Source organism: Malurus melanocephalus, unplaced genomic scaffold (assembly GCF_030028575.1).
Source record: "Malurus melanocephalus ecotype Western Australia unplaced genomic scaffold, MMel_1.1 scaffold_650, whole genome shotgun sequence".
Lineage (NCBI taxonomy): Eukaryota > Metazoa > Chordata > Aves > Passeriformes > Maluridae > Malurus > Malurus melanocephalus.
The window spans coordinates 122415-141763 of NW_026623882.1; the positions used below are offsets into that span (position 1 = coordinate 122415).

General features: G+C 49.8%; 1 protein-coding gene across 3 annotated transcripts in view; it reads right to left on the reverse strand.

The window, feature by feature from the left end:
• Nucleotides 1–19097, reverse strand: part of ACSL6 (acyl-CoA synthetase long chain family member 6) — a 42410-nt gene extending 23313 nt beyond the window's left edge. Inside the window, exons 1-9 of one of the 3 annotated variants that reach the window (XM_057383662.1) lie at nt 18953–19097; nt 6057–6277; nt 4329–4443; nt 3462–3526; nt 2947–3048; nt 2727–2826; nt 1862–2040; nt 1278–1310; nt 231–282 (exon numbers count right to left, since the gene is read on the reverse strand). In XM_057383662.1, coding sequence (XP_057239645.1) covers nt 231–282; nt 1278–1310; nt 1862–2040; nt 2727–2826; nt 2947–3048; nt 3462–3526; nt 4329–4443; nt 6057–6251 — 841 coding nt within the window. In that variant the 5' untranslated portion in view covers nt 6252–6277; nt 18953–19097. Of the gene's footprint in view, nt 1–230; nt 283–1277; nt 1311–1861; nt 2041–2726; nt 2827–2946; nt 3049–3461; nt 3527–4328; nt 4444–6056; nt 6278–13686; nt 13869–18952 lie in introns of those variants that run through there. The other 2 variants (XM_057383663.1, XM_057383660.1) reach the window with 2 other exon arrangements.
• Between the last annotated feature and the right edge of the window lie 252 nt (nt 19098–19349).

The following is a 19349-nucleotide window of genomic DNA, read 5'->3' on the forward strand; positions in this document are numbered from 1 at the left end:
CATACKGGCAAAGTGTATGTCAGAGAATTAAACTGAAAAATAAATATATTGTTATTTTTAATTTGCAATCTACACAAATATATATACCTATATATATTCTTTAATACTAAAAATTCTTAGAAATATCATTGCCAYATCAGTATAACAGCAAGTTTGCACATATTGAGGTGGGATTAATAATTAATTTCATAAGCTATTCWAACATTTCAAGATTAAAATGCATCTTTTACCTGTAGTGCCACTAGTAAAACAGACAATTGACAGATCTTCTGGTCGAGGAGGCTAGAAATACAAAAAGAGAATAAGATCAGTCAAATGCAGAAGTGTCAGTGGTAGAGAGTGTTGACATTGTAGAAACCTAAAGATCAAACCTATTATGTTTTTGCTCTGACATGAAAAGCCATCATCCCCCTCAACAAATATAAAAGATGATCATAAAACTCTTTTTACCAGGTTTCTTCAGTTGATACAGACTCTATTCCTCCCTTTATGCTGTACTCCACTGTACTAAGGGCATGCTTCAGTGTAAGAAGATTTTGGTGGAGTACTTGTTCTGCAATCAGTATTTTTCAAGACACCACCTATATCTGTAGATGTTTGGGACAACTTGAGGTAATTTATCAATTTCCAGGTCAGTTCTGGAAAGAACTTCACAACAGGGGACAAGATTCCAAAGCTGCTGACTGCTCCCTTTTCCAGCAGCATCTCTGTAYTCTCAGCACCATCCCATACATGTGCTATATTGGGTCATGAATGACTAAATAAATGGCTTGCTTTTGAGAGTCTTGGATGAGTGTGAGCAGCCAGTGAAAAAGATCAAAGCAATTTCTCCAAAATAACCCATATAAATACTGCCAAGTGGTGTTTCTGAACTATAGAAGCCTGAGCAGAAAGTGAAGGGTACAGAGACATTTCCCCAGTGCCACCCGGGTAAGGTAGTRGAATTAGGGTAGCTTAACAATGGCATTTAATTATTGTCCCATTAACATGTTCACAGCAGGATGAGCTATCTCAATTAAGTGTTCCAGGGAGACAGAGKGAATAAAGCAAACACTGCACATTGTTCCCTGTGGGGGTGGTGAGGCCCTGGCACTGGCTGCCCACAGAAACTGTGGCTGCCTCATCCCTGGAAATGTTCAAGGCCAGATTGGGCAGGACTYGGAGCAACTTGGTCTGGTGAAGGTGTYCCTGCCCACGGCAGGGRGSTGGAATRAGATGAGCTTTAARGTCCCTTCTGCTGCAGTTGTAAGTGGGAAAAGCAACAWGCCAACACTCACCACAGGCACGTGTCGACTCTCACGGCCACAATCCTGGAAGAAATTAAAGTAACAAAAGTGATTTCCACCTTAATTCCTGCACCGTAACCCACTTGCTAATAATCTGCAAACCGCTAAGGGAGGGTGTGAGCTAGAGCAGCAAATTCCTAGCTGGCACTGAAGCCACGKTTTTTATCCTGAGTTTCTTGCCTTAACTGCAATGTCTTCCTTGGATTTCAAAAAGTGTTTGGGTTGGTTGAGCTGCATCCAGGGTGTTTCAAACAAGTGTGAGGCTGTGGGCTTACATGTAGGAGGACAGTGTCTCAAATAACAACCCCCTTCCCAGGCTTAAATAGCAGCTGATAGCGTATTTGAGGATAAAGRATTGAAACGCTGGCTCTGCTATCAACAAGGAATAACACCAAGAGGCGAATGCACCAAGCATCAGGATGATCAGCCACCAGCTCACTATTCTGAGCCACAAGCTGCTCTTTTGTGCTCTCCAGACACTGAGCCCGCCACACAAATCACAAATCCCTGTACCTTGTACTGTCTTTTTGCAGAYATTACAAAAAATAGTAAAAGGAGAGGGAGAGCAAACTGACCTCCACCTCCTGCATGGTCTGGATTCGAACCCCACAGCGCTTCCCTCTCTCCACCAGCTCCTTCTCAACGGGGTCCATCAGGATGATGGAGCTCAGGCCTGGTGTTTCTCTCCTCTCCACATGGTCGAGGAGAATCCTGGCTTTTTCAGGCTTGTCACAAATGACCGTGGAAATGTCAGCTGCAAGAAAAGCAGCCGATCAAGCTGTTTGCAGTAAATCTTYTTTAATGCAAGACTCTGGCTCATAACTAACACTGTATCTGTCCTGATAGGCACTTCAGGCTACACCAGAAATCCCAGCATCTAACACACACTTCTCTTGAGAAATGAGAAAAATGCAACCTTAGTTAACTTAAATCAGTGCCAAAGCTGTAGCTGRCACTTACAATTATTCTGGGATTCAGTTCAAAACATTAAAATTGGCACCCATGTGGATTAAAAAATCTAGGAGGCAAAATATAAAGCAGCCAGCAGAGTGGGTCGCCATCTAAWTCCCACATCCAGAGCAGCTCTATCCACGGCTCTGCACAACTGGGCACGTGGAAAATGAAGCAGAGGCAACCCTGAGCCAGCACAGGGACACACAGCTCCCCAGGAACCTCTCTAAGTGAATTCAAGACACCCAATGAGTGCCATCACAATGCTCCATCCCTGGAAATGTTTAAGGCCAGGTTGGACAGGGTTTGGAGTAACCTGGGATAGTGAAAGGTGTCCCTGCCCATGCAGGAGAGTTGAAACTAGAGAAGCTTTAAGGTCCCTTCCAACCCATAGGATTCTATGATCACCTGTCTTCTAGAAGCAGAAAATGACCATTCTGAGCAACAAAACTGATTTCTGAGAAGATCACACATCAGTTTTGTTTTTACCTGTGTTGACAATGTACCGAATGGCTCCAGGACCTAAGGTGTCATACAGGGGAACCACCACCATGGAGTAGGTGTAGCAAGCCAGCTCAGAGATGATCCACTGCAGGAGGACATGGAAGCATAAAGGTGAGAAGGGTCATGGGAGCAGATTTAACCTGAGAACAAGCTGACAGGTCATGAACACCATTAATACAATATCAAGTTGGATTTAAAACCTCACCTCTGGACGGTTTTGAGCGAAGACGCCAATGAACTGCTTTGTGGATGGTTTGCAGCCCTGCTGCAGGAGGCCTGAACCCAGAGCTTCTGCTCTTTCAGCCACCTGGAATTCGGAGATGACAAAATGCATTAAAAAAAAAAATAAGAGGAATATAAACAATACCAAATTAAGCAAAGACTTACAGGGAGGCTCTCAAATGATTGTATTTGCTATCATAAAAGTCCAATTTTTATCTTTGCATGAACCATCATTAGCTGGCTCGCAGTTGATGTGTGGTTGGCAATGCCCCATGGCTCCAGAATGTGTCAGTGCCATGTCAGSAGTGGGCTTGTGGCATGGAGCCAGCCCCTGAAAACCCACATAACACCTGGATGGGCCCAGTGGGGACMCCGGGAAGCCTCACAYGGTGCATGAGAAACCTCCTGGTCTRACGTGTGTCACCAACAGGCACCCCAACACCCCTGCTTGTGTCAGGCAGGGGGAGAAGACACATGGGGGTGTCACCTTCAGCTCACCTCCTTGTAGGACAGCCACTGGTAGGGCTGCTTGGGCTTCCTGAACCCCAGGCAGGGACCATTCTCTGAAAGACGCAAGCAGAGATGATGAGTTAAAAGGGCAGTGCCAGGAGTTAACATGTGGGATCACACTGTGGGGATGTGGGGGAGCCCTCCAGGAGTAAATCCATAGTTATGGGGTTGGCTCTCACAGCAATCCCCAGCAAATCACATACACAAGTGCATCTGTGGGGAGACGAGCTGCTGGGATCCCTGAAAAAGGCTTCAATCCTACCCACTGACAGCAGCAGTTTGCCCCAAACAGCCCCATTAAAAGACACTTCTGCAAAGGTCACATGAACATTAGTGTCTGAGGAGGGCCCTCATCCCAACAGCAGCTCCCACTGCTTGYACTGGCTTTTGATTGAAATGCTTCAAAGTGAAAACTACTAATTTTATACCAGCCTACTCTGCAGGAGGATAAAAAACAAGCAGCAGTGTATGACCGGATGAAAATTTSAAGTTTGAATAATTTGCTAATGGTACCTACTTGCACAAATCCATTCCTACAAACACCTACCGAGTAATTTATGTACTCCTGTCCTGTGGGCTGGAATATGTGCAGTTTCAAGGGCTTTTTTTCATGGTACCAAAAATAATAATCTGACCATGAAATTGTTGCATCCAATTAAGCAGTACACCATAAACAGCAGACACAGAAACAGTTATGATACAGCAGGGAAGAGCCATCATGGCTTTTTGGAGTGGGGAGTGATGTCTCTCAGCTGTATGAGAGCTCTGTGATTGTAATGATACCATTGACCCTGGGTAAGGACATCTGCACGGCCCCAGCTCTTCTCCTAGGGCTCCTCAGCCCTGTGCTCTCACCAGAGATGCTGAATCCCCTCCTGAAGACCTCGTACATGGTCCTGGCGTCATCGTAGTAGTGCGTCAGCAGCTGCGGGCTGTCCCCAATCACCGASCGGCGCGCCCCAGCCAGGCCCTGTGTGAGACAAGGTGACACAAGGTGACACAAGGTGGCACAGCCATCAGCACTGCTCGAGGGGTGGMASRTGGRGAAACCCTGCTACAGAGCAGCACASYCCCCAAATGACAGCCAGATCTCCTTAACTACCACCTGCCACAAGACCCACAGGGATGTGAGAGGGGGGACACTGACCTCAGCACTGCAGGGACATGGAGAACCCTCTGCTCATAGAGGAGCACTTGATCTGGCTCATTGTCACAGGAGACTGTTGGTATTTGCCAAGGGAATTTAGTAAGGAATTATGGATCTGGAGGTAATGGAGTGGGGATGTCTTGGGGAAAGCAGCTGCTCTGGGCTCCATGGGTGACCAGGACTGGCACCATGAGCACCTYCACAAGGACATCCAGACCAATGTGAAGGACAGACTAAGGCAGAGGCCAGCCCCCAGCGAGTGGGCTTGGCAGAGGTGTTTTAGGAGTGGGCAGCCAAGGTGAGAGTGACCAAACTGGGAATGCACGGGGAGGCAGAAGAAAGTCTAACTAAAGTGCTAAGCACAGGGAAAAATTGTCTTGAAAAATGYAAATTCTTTCCACCCTTTTACAAAGCTGTTGGAAGTAAAGACATTAACATCTTAGAGGGAACATCACAAAAGGCTTCAAAAATTTTCATCCCACTTCCAGATATTAAAATAAGTGGAGACAATTTTCAGAAATATTTCTGCTCTTTAAAACAGAGCAGCATCATTAAACTTTAAAGCCTTTTTCAAGCATAAAAATTAATAACTCAGCCTGYAAGCATGGATTGAGGTCTACTTTTTGTATTACCAAGTTTGCAGCACCAATCTCAGCAACAGGCACACATGAGAAGTGCCAGGTGATCTGATCTTACCAGCTGTTGTTTTTCAGTGATTTCTCCCATGCAATGTCAGTACCTTTAATTTTTGGCCAAGGATGGCCTAGCAAAGCTAAGACCAAAATTTTACTGAAAATCGAAGAGAATAAACTAGCATGTTGYATTCTAGCTTTCCAGTCTACACAAAAATTAAGGGGTGAAGTGATCCCAGGCACATGGTTGATTTCAGGAAGAGGATGGGTAATTACCAAAACAAGCAAACAAAAAAAATGCCTTCCTGGCATCCCCGGTGGACACAGATCTGTAGAAAAGAGTCCAGAGGAGGCCATGAAGGTGRTCAGAGGGATGGGACACCTACCCTATGAGGAAATGCTGAGAGAGTTGGGGCTGTTCAGCCTGAGGAAGAGGAGGCTCCAGGGAGACCCTAATGAAGGGGGCCTACAAGAGAGCTGGAAAGGGATTTTTTACAAGGGCACAGAACAAGAGGTAGTGGCTTCACACTGAAATAAAGTAAGTTTAAATTAGATGTTAGGAAGAAATTCCCCCCWGTGAAGGTGGTGAGGCCCTGACACAAGAGAAGCCCAGAGAAGCTGTGGCTGCTCTGTCCCTGGATGTGTTAAAGGCCAGGCTGGACAGGGCTGGAGCAGCCTGGGACAGTGCCCATGGCAGGGGGCTGGAATGAGATGATCTTTAAGGTCCCTTGCAACCCAAACCGTTCTGTGCCTTGCAGGCATGCAAACATTGGGGGAAGCCAGCCGGGGCTGCCCTGGCCTCACCTCCACCTCCTCGGACTGCATGCGCAGGTCGCAGGGCGGCTTCACGGCCCGCGGCCGGCTGGCGAACCAGTAGGCGACGACGGCGGCGAAGGCACCGATGCCCACCAGCGCCGTGGCCGGCAGGTTGCGGAAGAACTGGCTGAGGTCATCGAACTCGGGGAGCCGCAGGCTCCGCAGGATCTCCTGAGCCTGCATCTTCTCCACCAGCGAAACGGCCACCTCTGCAAGAGCCACAAGGGTGGGGCAGGGYGGTGAGGGGACAGCACCTCACCAGCCATGGCAGACACCCTGCCCTGCCCTGCTGGACTGCGGGGCTGCTGCCAAAGGCCACCCCAACTGGGGAAAAMAGCATCCATGGAACAGAGAGAGGARGAAATAACCCTAGCAGGGTGAGCAGGAACAGACAGCTCCCTCCCTAAGAACAACCAAGTACCAATCTACAGGAGAGGGTGCAGCTGCRGTTATCTGGAGCTGAGGGTGCTGGGACAAGCTCTGGGATCCAGCTATGACCCCTCAGGGCTGCCAGGAGCTTTCTGTGCCTTCCCTGAGCAGGATTGCATGGACAGTCTGCCCGTGCTGAGCTCACAGGGTGGGAGCTGCTCCTGGGAAAGCCAAGGTCACCCTGTGGATCRGGCATCCATCTCGACTCTGCCGCARGCTTTTCCCTTCTGCACATACAGAAACAGCCACTGGAGAGAAGGAGCCAGGCAGGTGGCTGCTCCAGAGCGAGAGGTCAGGCTGTCCTCAGGGGACCCGTGTTTGGGCGCTGAGCACACGAGGAACATTTTAAATAACTCCTGTTTACTCCCCACTGGGGAGTCTCCAGTGTCGGCCAGCCCTCTGAGGGACGAGCCAAGCAGGTGCTGCCCAGGGGGAATCCAAACAGTTAAGGTTTCCCACAGCTCTATTTATGACTTTACAAGAGTCAAGGTCTTAAAAAAAAAAGGTTTTCAGCCACATGAGCCCAGGCAGCCCCTTTCCTCTTACCCTCTGGCCGCTCTCCAGCTTGCGGAGCTACATGGATTCACTCCTGTGAGGGGGCCAGGACTTCCCACACAATGGCACCACTAACACAAACCAGCTTTTCTCCTCCTGGGAACAGTGGCTGGACTGCACTGTCCTGAAGTCCTGAAGGTCAGGACTTCCCTCTAGTAGCCTTCTCCTGTGTTTGTGCCAAGTGAGCTGGGGCTGGCAAAGGCCAGGCGGCAAACGGGGGGGGACACTCCTCGCACAAGGCTCTGGAGGAAGTTTGTAAGTTCACACCAAAAAAAGTCAACATAACAATTAACCTCACTCAATTCTGGGCTATGAAATGGTGAGGGCAGCAATGAGAGGATGGTGACACAGAGCCCATGTTCAGGACCATCTCCCTCCTGAGTGCTCTGGCCCAAACATCCCTCTGTTCCCATGCTGCTCCCTGAGCTGGCCCCGCATCCCACAGCCAGCTCTCCTCCCAAAGGACTCCCGACTGTGCAAACCCTCTGCAACCACAACCARCCTCTTCAAGCATGGTTGAACCCCTCCAATAATCCCATCCAGATGATGTTACTGGGCAATACCCACACAGAAGKCAATTTTCACCAGAGTTTTGAGCATCTTTTCAGCAATTTCCACATATGATAAAATACCGACCATGCAACTGCAATGATGTTAGGATGAATTGTGAGGGTGGTGAGGCCCTGGCACAGGTTGCCCAGAGAAGCTGTGGCTGCCCCATCCCTGGAAGTGTTCAAGGACAGGCTGGATGGGGCTTGCATGAGCCTGGTATATGGAAGGTGTCCCTGATCACGGCAGGACAGTTGGAACTGGATGAGCTTTAGGGTCCCTTTCAAACCAAAACATTCTGGGATAAAATGCTTTTATGAACTGAGAGAGAGTACTGATTTCTCCCCTCAATATTTCTCGACACCAGACTATGAAAWGCAGCCTGACAAACACACTTTTACTACAAAAACTGTGAGAGCTTAGCAAGGGAGCTATTCACTTACTGATGAATTGCCTATTTGTGCAAAAGCATTTCAGCAAGTCCCAATTAAGGCTGTCTGCTCTCAGAAACAGCCTGTCCCACTAAAAGCAGCCACCCAGTTCGCTGGTTACACTGAAATCTTGAGAATTACTCCCAACAGCAGCCTGTAAGCGCTGTTAAGTTGGAAGTGGAAAACTGGGAGGGTGTCTGTGGGAACAGCACTGCCATGGGGGGATGCCTGGCTACAGCCATGTGCTTCTGTCCTGCTCCTGTCCTGCTCGGCTGCAGGGATTGCCTTGRGGGAGCAGGGCCGAGCCTTTACATCTGTCCCAGGGCATCCATGGACATCTAGAGCTGCTAGGATCAACAGAAGGATCATGAGAATCAGGGCTGCAATTTCTGCTCACACTCYGTTTTGGCACACAGAGTTCACGCAACTTGCCTTTAGCAATAGTTAATCCTCAGTTTTACATCCCAAAGTGATTCACCACAAATCCATACTTGATCTGCTGAGAGCAGCCAACCTGCCCTGGGGTGGTGYTCAGGAAAGGGGCCCAGGTGTGTTTGGGATGATCAGGGAGAACTGCCTCACCCCCTCCCTATACCTGCAGAAAGTAGGGTCAGGGGTGCCTGGACCACAGCCTCCTTTGATGAATCAAGACAAGCAGGTGGGCACCTCATGGTCACATGCTCTGGGAGTACGTTTCTCATGTGATCAGGTAAATAAATAACAGTAATTTAAACCCAGCACAGTTGGGCTGGGTTCCCCATCAGCGTTGCACCCCAGAGCGCACAGCAAGCAGCTGCTGCTGTCACCTCAGGCCCAGAATCAGCAGGACAATCTCCACACTCCTTCTCCACAGTTCTATTACCTTTGTGCCCCATTTCTGCTGCCTCCTGGCCCCATATCTGCCACCCAAGGTGGATACACCACCCTGCTGCAGGGCATGTTCCTCACAGCAAATGGCCCTGGGTGACAGCGAGCAGAGCACAGCATCCAGATGGCACATGGAAACACTGACATCTCCATTCATCTCAAATGACACTTCACATCACTGGATTCCTAAAATATTCCCATGGCGAAGAAAAGAGAAGCAAATATGCAAGGAAGGACAGAAGAAAGTGGTTTGGAGGAAGGAAGAAGTGCTGGAGAGGTGCCAAGAGYGCACAGCCATGGGTAAGAGCTGGGGGTGCCTGGCACACAGGAACTTCCCAGCCTGGGTTTGGGCTGCACTCCTGCAGCCTCTGGGCAGCCAGCAGTGACTCTGGGCTCCAGGTCACCCACCAGCCTGTGTTCAGCAATCAGCCCCGGAACAGGGCTTATTTATTTATTCTGGTAACAAACAGCTCTCTTGTGTGATTTCGTTTTCATCTTTTTCTGCTGGAAGTGATTCTGTAACTGCAGTCAATGGAGTTCAGGGACATAAGCCAGTGTGGGAACAGCCTCAGACTGCTGGTGTATGCCTAATGCAATTAAAATTTCACTGGTCCTGTGCAGCCACGCAATCACATCCTTCCTACCATTCCATCGGTGCCTGCTTGGGAAGAACAACTCCTTTTGGGACACCCAAAGCCTCCTGCCCCCTGCATTCACAGTGGGATGGAGAAGTGGCGGGTRACTCATTTTATCCTGGAAAGTGTCAAAGTGTCCCATTACCATCCCTTTATATTCAAGCCCTGAAAAAGGCTATTTACATTAGACTTCATAGCACAAAACCAATCCCAAACATGCATCTTTTCAATATGTCTGAGCGAATTAACTATTTGCAGTGGGGAACTAAGAGCCAGAGTCAGTGACGTGTGATGGCTCAGAGCCTGCAGACCCTCCATTTCTCAGAGCAAGCTGGAATATCCCAGCAGCTGGCAGCCACCACGGATCCGTGTCCTTGGCTACAGCACTGGCTGCTCACTCATTTCACTGAGGAAACAGAATTTACAGGATCTAAAACATCTCAATCCAGAGAGGCAGATTTAGAGGGATTTCACTCCAGTGAAACACTACAAGCTTCTTGAACTCTTTTCTTGTGTTCAGTTCTGCAGACCCCAGACCCTGAGATTTATAGCTGTTTTCCTGAAATGRGGTCAGTGACAGAAGATCTACACAAAGAAGAATCCAGCAAAACTTGGACCACTCTCCCTCATCTTCCTGTGCAGATGGAAAACATGCCCAGTGCTGTGTACAGAGGGTTCAGGGCACTTTGGGATAGGGATTCAAATCACGAATGGCACTCAAATTATGATTATGTCACTACAAGAGAGCCTTCATTTATCACGGTAAAAGGGACCATCAGCATTCCCAAGGACACATAAAGCTGTTAGTCAGATTCCATCACTGGAAACCATTTGTTTATTTAARGGAAAGCTGTTGCAATAATTAACATCTTTATGAAAACATATGCACAAAGGCTGCCACAGCCATTTGGGGATGCTGTGTATTGTTTTTCCCTTTTCCCAAACTTCATATAGGCATGCAGTGAGATGTCAGCCCCGGGAGGAACCCCTGCCATTAAGTGCAGCTCAGGTACCTCTGACCTTCTCCAACTTGGCCAGGGAGCTCCTGGGACACCACAGGCCGTGAATTCCTAATCAGTGCTGTAATTAATACCAGAGAGGTGATGCCAAGACAGCCTCTGCTGTGCAGCTCCACAAGTTTTGCCCAGAGGATGAGAAGCTGGATGAGCCTTCAGTTCTCATCCTGAGACTAGTGGGGGCTGGGCTCAGGTGAGGAAGGGGGACACCAGCCACTCTGCAGAAGCCTGGACTCACATTCCTCTAGATTTTATGGGAACGAGTGATCTAATGGGCTCTCCCACCACAGACTGTGTTGTGCCTCAGCCACAAGTGCAATGCCCAGTTTGATCCAAATCTGCAGATTTTTTCTCATTTGTTTTACTTAAGCAGGGGAAAATTTGGAAAACTCATAGCACATGGCCACCTTTCTATTTCAATTAATTTGAGATTGGGTCAATTTACTCTCTGTTTTAATAGTTTTACACTATAGAGCTTATGGAAATKATAATGCCACACTTTACAGCAGAAYAAAGCCAGTGYTAATAACTGAGAGAAGATGCCATTATGTATTTGKTGGGAATTACAGAGAGCTACTGAAAACCTTACAGAAGAACTCCCTGCTGTGAGACAGGAAGCCAGACAGTCTGCAAGCTTGCAAACTGCTTGAGAAACAATAAGGAGGATGATAAAGGGGGAAATAGGAACACCAGAAGTATCGGAAACGATGAAAGAATTGCTGTGTGGAAATCCAGTAAGCAGCCCCAAAATGAAGCAGGGGACAAGCAATACTTGGCTCACATAGTTTGGCAGTTTCTGTCCCATTCATGTAATTGTGGGATAAACACATCACTACTGTAGTGACAAACATTGCACTGCTTGTCCTGTGTCCCTCCAGAGCAGCCTGGGCAGGGGTGACCCCACAGCCCTGACCCACCCCACACATACCTGGATGCACTTACAGGGACCCTGTGCACTCTGCAAGGGTTAATCAATCACACCTGAATGCAGCAATTACTGGGATTATTGACCAAGCCAAGGCTAATACTACTTAAAACTTTCTGAAACCATACCTGCTCTTGTTCCTCTAAAGTGACCTGTCTCACTACAGCCCCTTTCCCCATTTAATGTCTCTCACCTTCAGACACATCACCCTAAGACAACTCCCACAGCCTCCACATGATGTATTGCTGCTTTGATTTTTGGGACAGCACATTTTCATCCAAACTGTGTTTTCCATTAAAAAATGCCCCCTACCTACCAAAACCAGACCAAACCGAACTCTTACAGGTGCTTAATTCTACCCACTGAGCAAAATAATTGCCTCCCAAGTGCACAACCACAATAACAGTGTTTTACTTAGATCACACAGTTCTTTGCAGAGCCAAATAATAATATAAGACTCAAAGCCAAAGCATTTGTCCTCATTGACTATTGTTCCACTATAACTCAATGAGTTATAATTGGGAAAGGAAAAAAAAAAAGGAAAAAGGAACTGGTTTAGAGATAAAATTGCTTTTTTTGGATTATTATGCCAGTGCCCAGGCAACATAAGAGACGGTGATAGGCGACAGATAGGAAACAAGGGAGGAAAGGCACACAGTGCCTGTGAGACTGCAGCACTTCTCGGGGGAGCGCACACTGGAGAAGCASCCCATGATCTAGAAATGTTATAAAAGCAGTTTATAACTTTTATATTCTATTTTTACTAACAGAGAACATCGTTCTCCCTTTCCTTTGAGAATCAGACCCATCCAATCTGTGAAACTGGCCCTTTGCCAGCAAGACTATTAAAGAACAAGGTTTCAATGGAACATAAGCCTCTTCAGCTCAAATTGCTTTCATGCCRGCAGAGCTGGCCAGGGGCTCAGCGCACCCCAAACTCAGGGTCTGGGGCATGGGAGGAGATATGAGGCTGCAGCAAGGCCATCAGGGACTGTCCCTGTTCCCCTGCCTCCCACTCACCCCCTCCCAGTGCCCTCCCTCCCACTCAGCAAGGCAGAGTTATCCGCAATGGAAAAAGGCTTTGCATCCGGGTCAAGCCTTGGATCTGCTGGAGAAGAATAACGCAAATAAACTTCATGGCAAGGAGGCCACTCRTGCTTTCCTGTGACCTCTGGTGACTGAGGGAGTGGGAAAAGGACAAGGATGGATGAAAAAGGCCAGCTCAGCACCAGCATGTGGTTGAAGCTGTGGTATAAACTTGGCTCAGTGGTGTATTATTTTTTTTAGGAGAGATAGACAGTTTCACTCAGAAAAATTGTCTCACAGAAAAGGCTGCYAAAGTACTGGGTCCCATATATATATGGTATATACACACATACAATTATATATCTGCATGTGTGGATGTAAATGCTTGTGTGTGTATGTGCATATATATAAAATATAAAAAAAAGAATTCCTCCAACTCTGGGTGACTGATATTAACAGCACTAATTGCATAATTACCACGTGCCACTGGCATTATTGTAGAGACATCTCACTCCTTAAAAAACTATTTCTCAGTAAGWAACTGGTGCATGAACAGCCTAGGCGTGACCACAGCACCAAATTCCCCCCTGGTTCCTGGGGATGGAGCTGGTGGCAGAGCCCAGCACTGGGATCAAGGGCTTTGCTGTCCCTCCAGCCTCTGACAACCCCAACCCCAAAGGCAGGGCAAGGACAAAGGATAGGAATCTCCAAGCAACCGGAGAAGCAGCACTGGCCTCCGCTCCCTCCTGCTCTGGCTGCCGGGAAATGCATTTGCAAAACACAAGGTCTTTACAAGCATCCACTAAAAAGGGAAAAATGCTAACAAGGAGCTCAATGTCCTGAAAGAGCCCAGTAATCACACGTAAATAGAAGTATTTAAAGTATCTAAAATATCTACAGCATATCAGACCCTTGCCAAGAGAAATTATTCAATAAATAATTCAGCGTTGTGCAGAGATCTTACTTTAGAYATTTGAGCTCTTTCAGAGAGCAAAATCCAGCCCTCAGCTGGCTGGAAATGCTCCGTGCTCAGAGCCACGCACGGACCACAACTCATCCTCAGGCCTCTGCATCGGGACCCTCTTCATCCAGTGATACCAAATCCTCACAGAAAGCTCCATCCTCCATCCCACACCTCCTCCCCCACTCAGCACAGCTCACACATGTGGACCAACCTAAAAATACGTTTTGCACCCCTGAGCGGAGCGGTGCAGCAGCACTGGGAAGCCACCATGACTCACGCATATGGAAAAGCCGTGACTGGGAATCTGGTCCAAATCTGCCACTCCTCTGGACAGCAAAGCATCAGGAAGCCCATGCAAGCACTTTAAGTTTCCTACCAAAAGGGAAAAGCTCAACAGCTCTGCTGTCTCTGAAATCTATCAGCTGCCTAAGGCACAGCAACAAAAAAGCTCCTCTGACTGCTGAAACATTCTTAAAAGGCTACCCAGCACCAGCATGAGCCAGTCACGAGGTTTCATTGACCACGCTGAAAGCCTCAGCTTGTGGTTGCAGAAGATGGAGTTCAGATGGCAAAACCTACATGGGATATTTTTGCACCTGTTATCCCCCTCATATTCATCTCATTCCCCTTGTGCCAGTGTAGCTTCTGTGTGCTCACCCCAAGTGGGCTCAGGCCATTCCTCCAAAATAAAACATAACCCAGCCAGAAGGAAAAGCAAAGCCCCAAAGCTGTGGGGTTTTCTGGCTCTTTCTCTGCAGCTCTTTGGAGCCTGCTCATACAACTGTGCCAAAATCAGCACAGGGGCTGCAAAGCTCCATCTGGGGAAACCAGAGCCTGGTCCCTCCCTGCCTGCTTCCCTGGCTCACAGGCAGCACAGCCCACAGGAGCATCCCATGGAGGTGACCAAAGAAGAGAATTTGCCCCTCAGCCTTCAGGCAAAGCTTGCAGGTGGCAGTGAACCCTGCACATGTTTGCTGGAGCTYGTGCTGAAGTGCCATGTGCTGCTGGCATTGTCACACAGGGCTGACCCTGCATGGCAGGGCTGCTTTTCCCACAGCTAGGGCCATTCTGGACTCTGCTCACAGAACATTTGCAAAGCTCCCCCCTTCCCAGAGGTACCCGTGAGCAGTTGTAAACTTTAGCTCCTGTGAAGAATGAGATTTGTTGGGTTGGGTTTGGGCTTTTTAAATTTTTTAGTGACTTTGATGGTTGATTGTCCCATATACTACATGATTCCTGAATACTCTGTGTCAAACAGCAAACAAACAGCTTAAAGAATGGCATAAAAATAGTTATCTGGGGCAGAGTACAAAGAGAAGCACTGAATGGAGAGGGAGAAGGRAGCTGCACCCCTGACAGCTGGCTTGGCAGAGCAGAGATGTGAAGGTGCTTTGTAAAGAGCTTGATGGCTTGCCAGGGAAAGTTTTGATGTTTGCCTTTAAATACTAGATTCAAATAAACATTAGTACCCTTGGGGATGGGTGATCCCAACTCACTCCACTGCTACCTGGGCTGTGAGGGTCCCCCCTGCCTTGTGCCCACACTGGGGCATGTGGCTGCTGGCACAGAACTCACTGTCCTGCTACAGCATCAGAAAACGTGGCTAGCTTAGAGCAAATCTCCACCTGGCATGATCAGAAGGCATCCTGGTGCCAGGGTGGGGTCACATCCTCCCTGCATGACTCCCTGACCCACCACCAACCCACCTGCACCCCACCCCTGCCTGCAGCACAACTCAGTGGAGACCATGCAGGTTGGGACACCCCCCTCTATTTCAGGCCTGCCAGTGAAAGGAGTTCTACTGACCAACTCCCCTTCCATCATTCCCACACCCCCCCTGCCTTTCCCAGGCACCAGCACAAATATTTGTGCRCTGGTCCAGGGGTATTGATCCAGCTGCAAACCTCTCTGGGTTCACTGGTGCCGTTTCTTTTGGCAACAGTACCAAAATAAAGCGGTTTCTGAATAACACTCTGAGGATCCTGCCCAGCCAATTGCATTCAGGCRAGCATGGGAGTGCTTCATCCAAAGTGACACAGAAAACTAAACAAGCTCATAGCAGAAAACCTTCCATAATGCTTCAGACATAACACAGTGGCATGCCCAGAGTTAGCCCTGCAGAGGATAGGGAAGAACAGGAATGTTTTGAATATCACTTCCAAGCCAAGTGTTAGCCTCCATTGTCTCTCTGACAGTTCAGACTGGACCAAAACACTTACTTGGCCGAATTTCAGTTTTGTGTTGCCTTCCTGCAATATCAACAGTTATGTAGCAAGTGTTCACAGCAGGGCTAAGCAGGTCAGACTGCAGCTGACACTGCCTCCAGCCACCAAGATCCTGGAAATCTGGCCTGTTGCTGTCTGCAGGGTGCTGCCTGTTCATTATCACACCACAGATTTTCATCTTCTGCCACAGAAGATGTAGAAAGACACCTCACAGCTTGGGCTGTATCATATCTAAACACTGCCTTTATTATTACAAGGARCAATTCTCTTTATGCCAATCTTACAGCCTGAAGAGCTCCAACACCTACTGACCTGCCCTTGCAGTTCAAGCAAAACCACACTAAAAACGAAAGGACTGAAAGRCTCTGCCAGCTCCATGTCAAACACATGCCCATGAAGACAGCATTACTACTGTCAAATTGGAAATTGAAACTAGAAAATGACAATTAAACGGGAGTTTACAAAAAAAGCAACAGTAGTTTCATTAACTATAATAAATACAATTGTATCCCTCACATGCAGTAAGCTAGCCATAATCAGACCAGGTTAATTATCAAGAAAGTGCCCTGCAAGTCCATGGAATCACAAATGGTGTGGGCTGGAAGGGCATCCAGCCATCCCCCACACATGGGCAGGGATGCCCCTCACTAGGTCAGATTGCTCAGGGTTCCATCCCACCCGGCCCTGGAGTTGTAGTGCTTTTCTAAAGGACCCCATTTGTGCAGATGGSAAGGACTGAGGGGACACCAAAGGTTAAGTACACGTGAAGAGAGCAAAGTTTTATACAGACTGTGCACACAGAACATGACTGCCTGAAGCTGCTGCAGGTTTTATCCCAAAACAAAGCASAAACTGAAGGCAGCTTTGAAAGTTGCTCAAGACTTACTTGGCAACCTTGCAGTGCAATAAGGGGCAAGATAATATAGAGGCAGGCCGTGTGCCAAAAACCCACAGAAAAGCAACTGCCCCCTCCCACTGCAGGTGGGGACAGCAGTGGGGACAGCAGCCGGGGCAGGAGCAGCGTGATGCACAGCCCTGCCCGCTGCACAGACCTGCTGGCTCCCGCCGTGCCCTCTGCCTGCCTGGGCCCTGCGCCAGTAGCCTCCGGTCATCACCGAAACACGCTGCCTGCAAACAGCCAGAGCTTCTCAAAATAATCTCTTGTGTGCACGAGAGTATCACSGCGCTTTTAAAGGAACACAGCTTGACGTTTGTGTCTCACATGAGGACAGTAAAACCAGAGCCATCACTGCAGAAACGACCGCGGCAGTAGGGACGCTCTCCCCGCCCGGGTGCCAAAGGTTTTCCAAGGAGGCCCCAAAATGCACACAGCCACCTCTGCAGCTGTATTGGGGCCATGCCTGGCCCACCACTCTGGACACCTCCAGGAGCAGGCAGCAACTCTCCACCTGCCAAAAGCATCTCTGAAACCACTGAAGCATCATCTTCCCATTCTCTTCACATCCCCAGCACTACCTGTCCCCCACGTGCCAAAGGATGGATGCACCAGCAACAGAAACATGACATCACAACCCAGCAAGAAACCACACTATGTCCAGAGAGGGCATTTCATGCCAACAGATAAAGTTTTCATGTTCTGTCCTTGACACAGGGCACACCCCCATCAGCTCTCACACCCAACTGCAGCAGGTTCTTCCCACATGGATGGAACACGCTTGTGGCTCCATGGCTGAGGAAGGTGTGAATGGACAGCATGGAATCAGGGACCACATCACACTGAATAGTAGTGTCATTAACTACCCACCACATAGCTTTGGCAAAGGCACATTTTGTCACCAGCACCAGGAGATTCCTCAGCAGAAACACACATTGCAAAGAGGCTACACTGAAGGTTGCGTAGCTGAAAGTTGATACACAGGAAGCCTAGAAACCAGCAGACTGCCACAGAATCCCAGAATCATTGAGGGTGGAAAAGCCCTCTAAGATTATTGAGTCGAACCATTCCCCTAGCACTGCTAGGCTCGCCACTAAACTGTGTCCCCAGGTGCYACATCTACATGTTYGTTAAATCCCTMCAGGAATAGCGATGCCACCATTGTCCTGTTTCTTCTGTTGAAGAAAYGGTTCTTAATATTCAACCTAAACTTCTCTAGGCACACCTTGAGGCCACTGAAGCTTGTTCCTCCATTTGCTACTTGGGAGACCAACCTCCCCACTGAGCTTCCTTTGYAGARTGATAAGGTCCCTTCTGAGCCACCTTTTCTCCAGGTTGAGCTCCCCYAGCCACTCCATATCAGACTCGGGTTCCAGATCCTTCCTCAGCTCTGCTGCCCTTCTCTAGATGCGCTCCAACACCTCAATGTCTTTCTTGGAGTGAGAGTCCCAAAACTCAACACGGGATTCAAGGTCAACCACAACTAAATGAGTGTGTCGGGCTCTGTAGAGTTCCTGCTGTGGGAAACAAATCCTGATATGTGGGGTCGGGAGCTTGGGACAATGAACTCAAAGATGCAGAGCCCTCCAAGGAAGCTCCAGACGCCAGGCTCCATCTCTGCATCCCAGGGGCCTCGCCCCACACGTGGCTGGGTGCAGGTAGAGCTGCCCTCCCCGCCGATCCCAGGGGTGCCCGGGGGCTGGGACCCTGCGCTCTGGAGCCCCGCAGCCTACGCAGGACCTGGGAGCTCCAGCCAGAGCCGGGAGGGAGCTTTTCCCCCTCTAAAGCTGTTGGAAAGAGCCGAAACAACAGGAAACCGCCAAAGCCACGTGCCAGTGACCCCCGTCCCACAGCCCGCCGCGGGCTGTCCCGCAGCACCCCCGCAGAACGAGCCCACCCACCCGGGCAGCACCGGAGTCACTGCACAGCGCCTCTCCCTCTTTGCGCCTGTGTTTCGCTCGGCATCCCGGAGCCCGGCTGCGCTGGAGCCTGCAGCCCCCCGGAATGAGCCCCGAGCCTCCCGGGATGGGGGTCCCGCCTGCAGCCCGCCGGGATGAGCCCCGAGCCCTGCCCGGGATGGGGGTCCCGCCTGCAGCCCCCCGGAATGAGCCCCGAGCCCCCCGGGATGGGGGTCCCGCCTGCAGCCCCCCGGGATGAGCCCCGAGCCCCCCGGGATGGGGGTCCCGCCTGCAGCCCCCCGGGATGAGCCCCGAGCCGCCCGGGATGGGGGTCCCGCCTGCAGCCCCCCGGCTCCTCCCAGCCCCAGCCGAGCCCTGCCCGGGCGCAGCTCCTGGGTCCCGCACCGATCCCCGCCGCGCTCCTCACACTCATTTCGGTACCAATAACCAGAATCCCAGCCGGACTCACCATCCGCCGGTCCCCGCGGTCCCTCCGGTGCCCCCGGTGCCCGGTCAGCTCATGGCCGGGGCTGTGCCCTGCCGGTCCCCGCACAGAACTGCTGACTGCAGGCCGTCCCGCCCCCTCCCATCTGCAAACGGCTGAAAGAACTTAAGCTTGGCTAATATCGGCTTAGGCTGTATTAGCGCAGCAGCAGCAGCGATGCCCGCTGTAACCCTTGAGGCTCCGCATCCCGGCGGCGGGAGCCGCCTTCCAGAGACAGGAAAAACCCACCCCCTCCGCTCCTGAATATTGCAGTATTTTCGCACATCTCTGTCATGCTGGAGGATTTACGGGCTCGAAGCAAGGCTTTTGGGTGTAAAACTGCAAAGCCTTCCTGCAAATGCGCAGTTTAAAATTAGAAGCG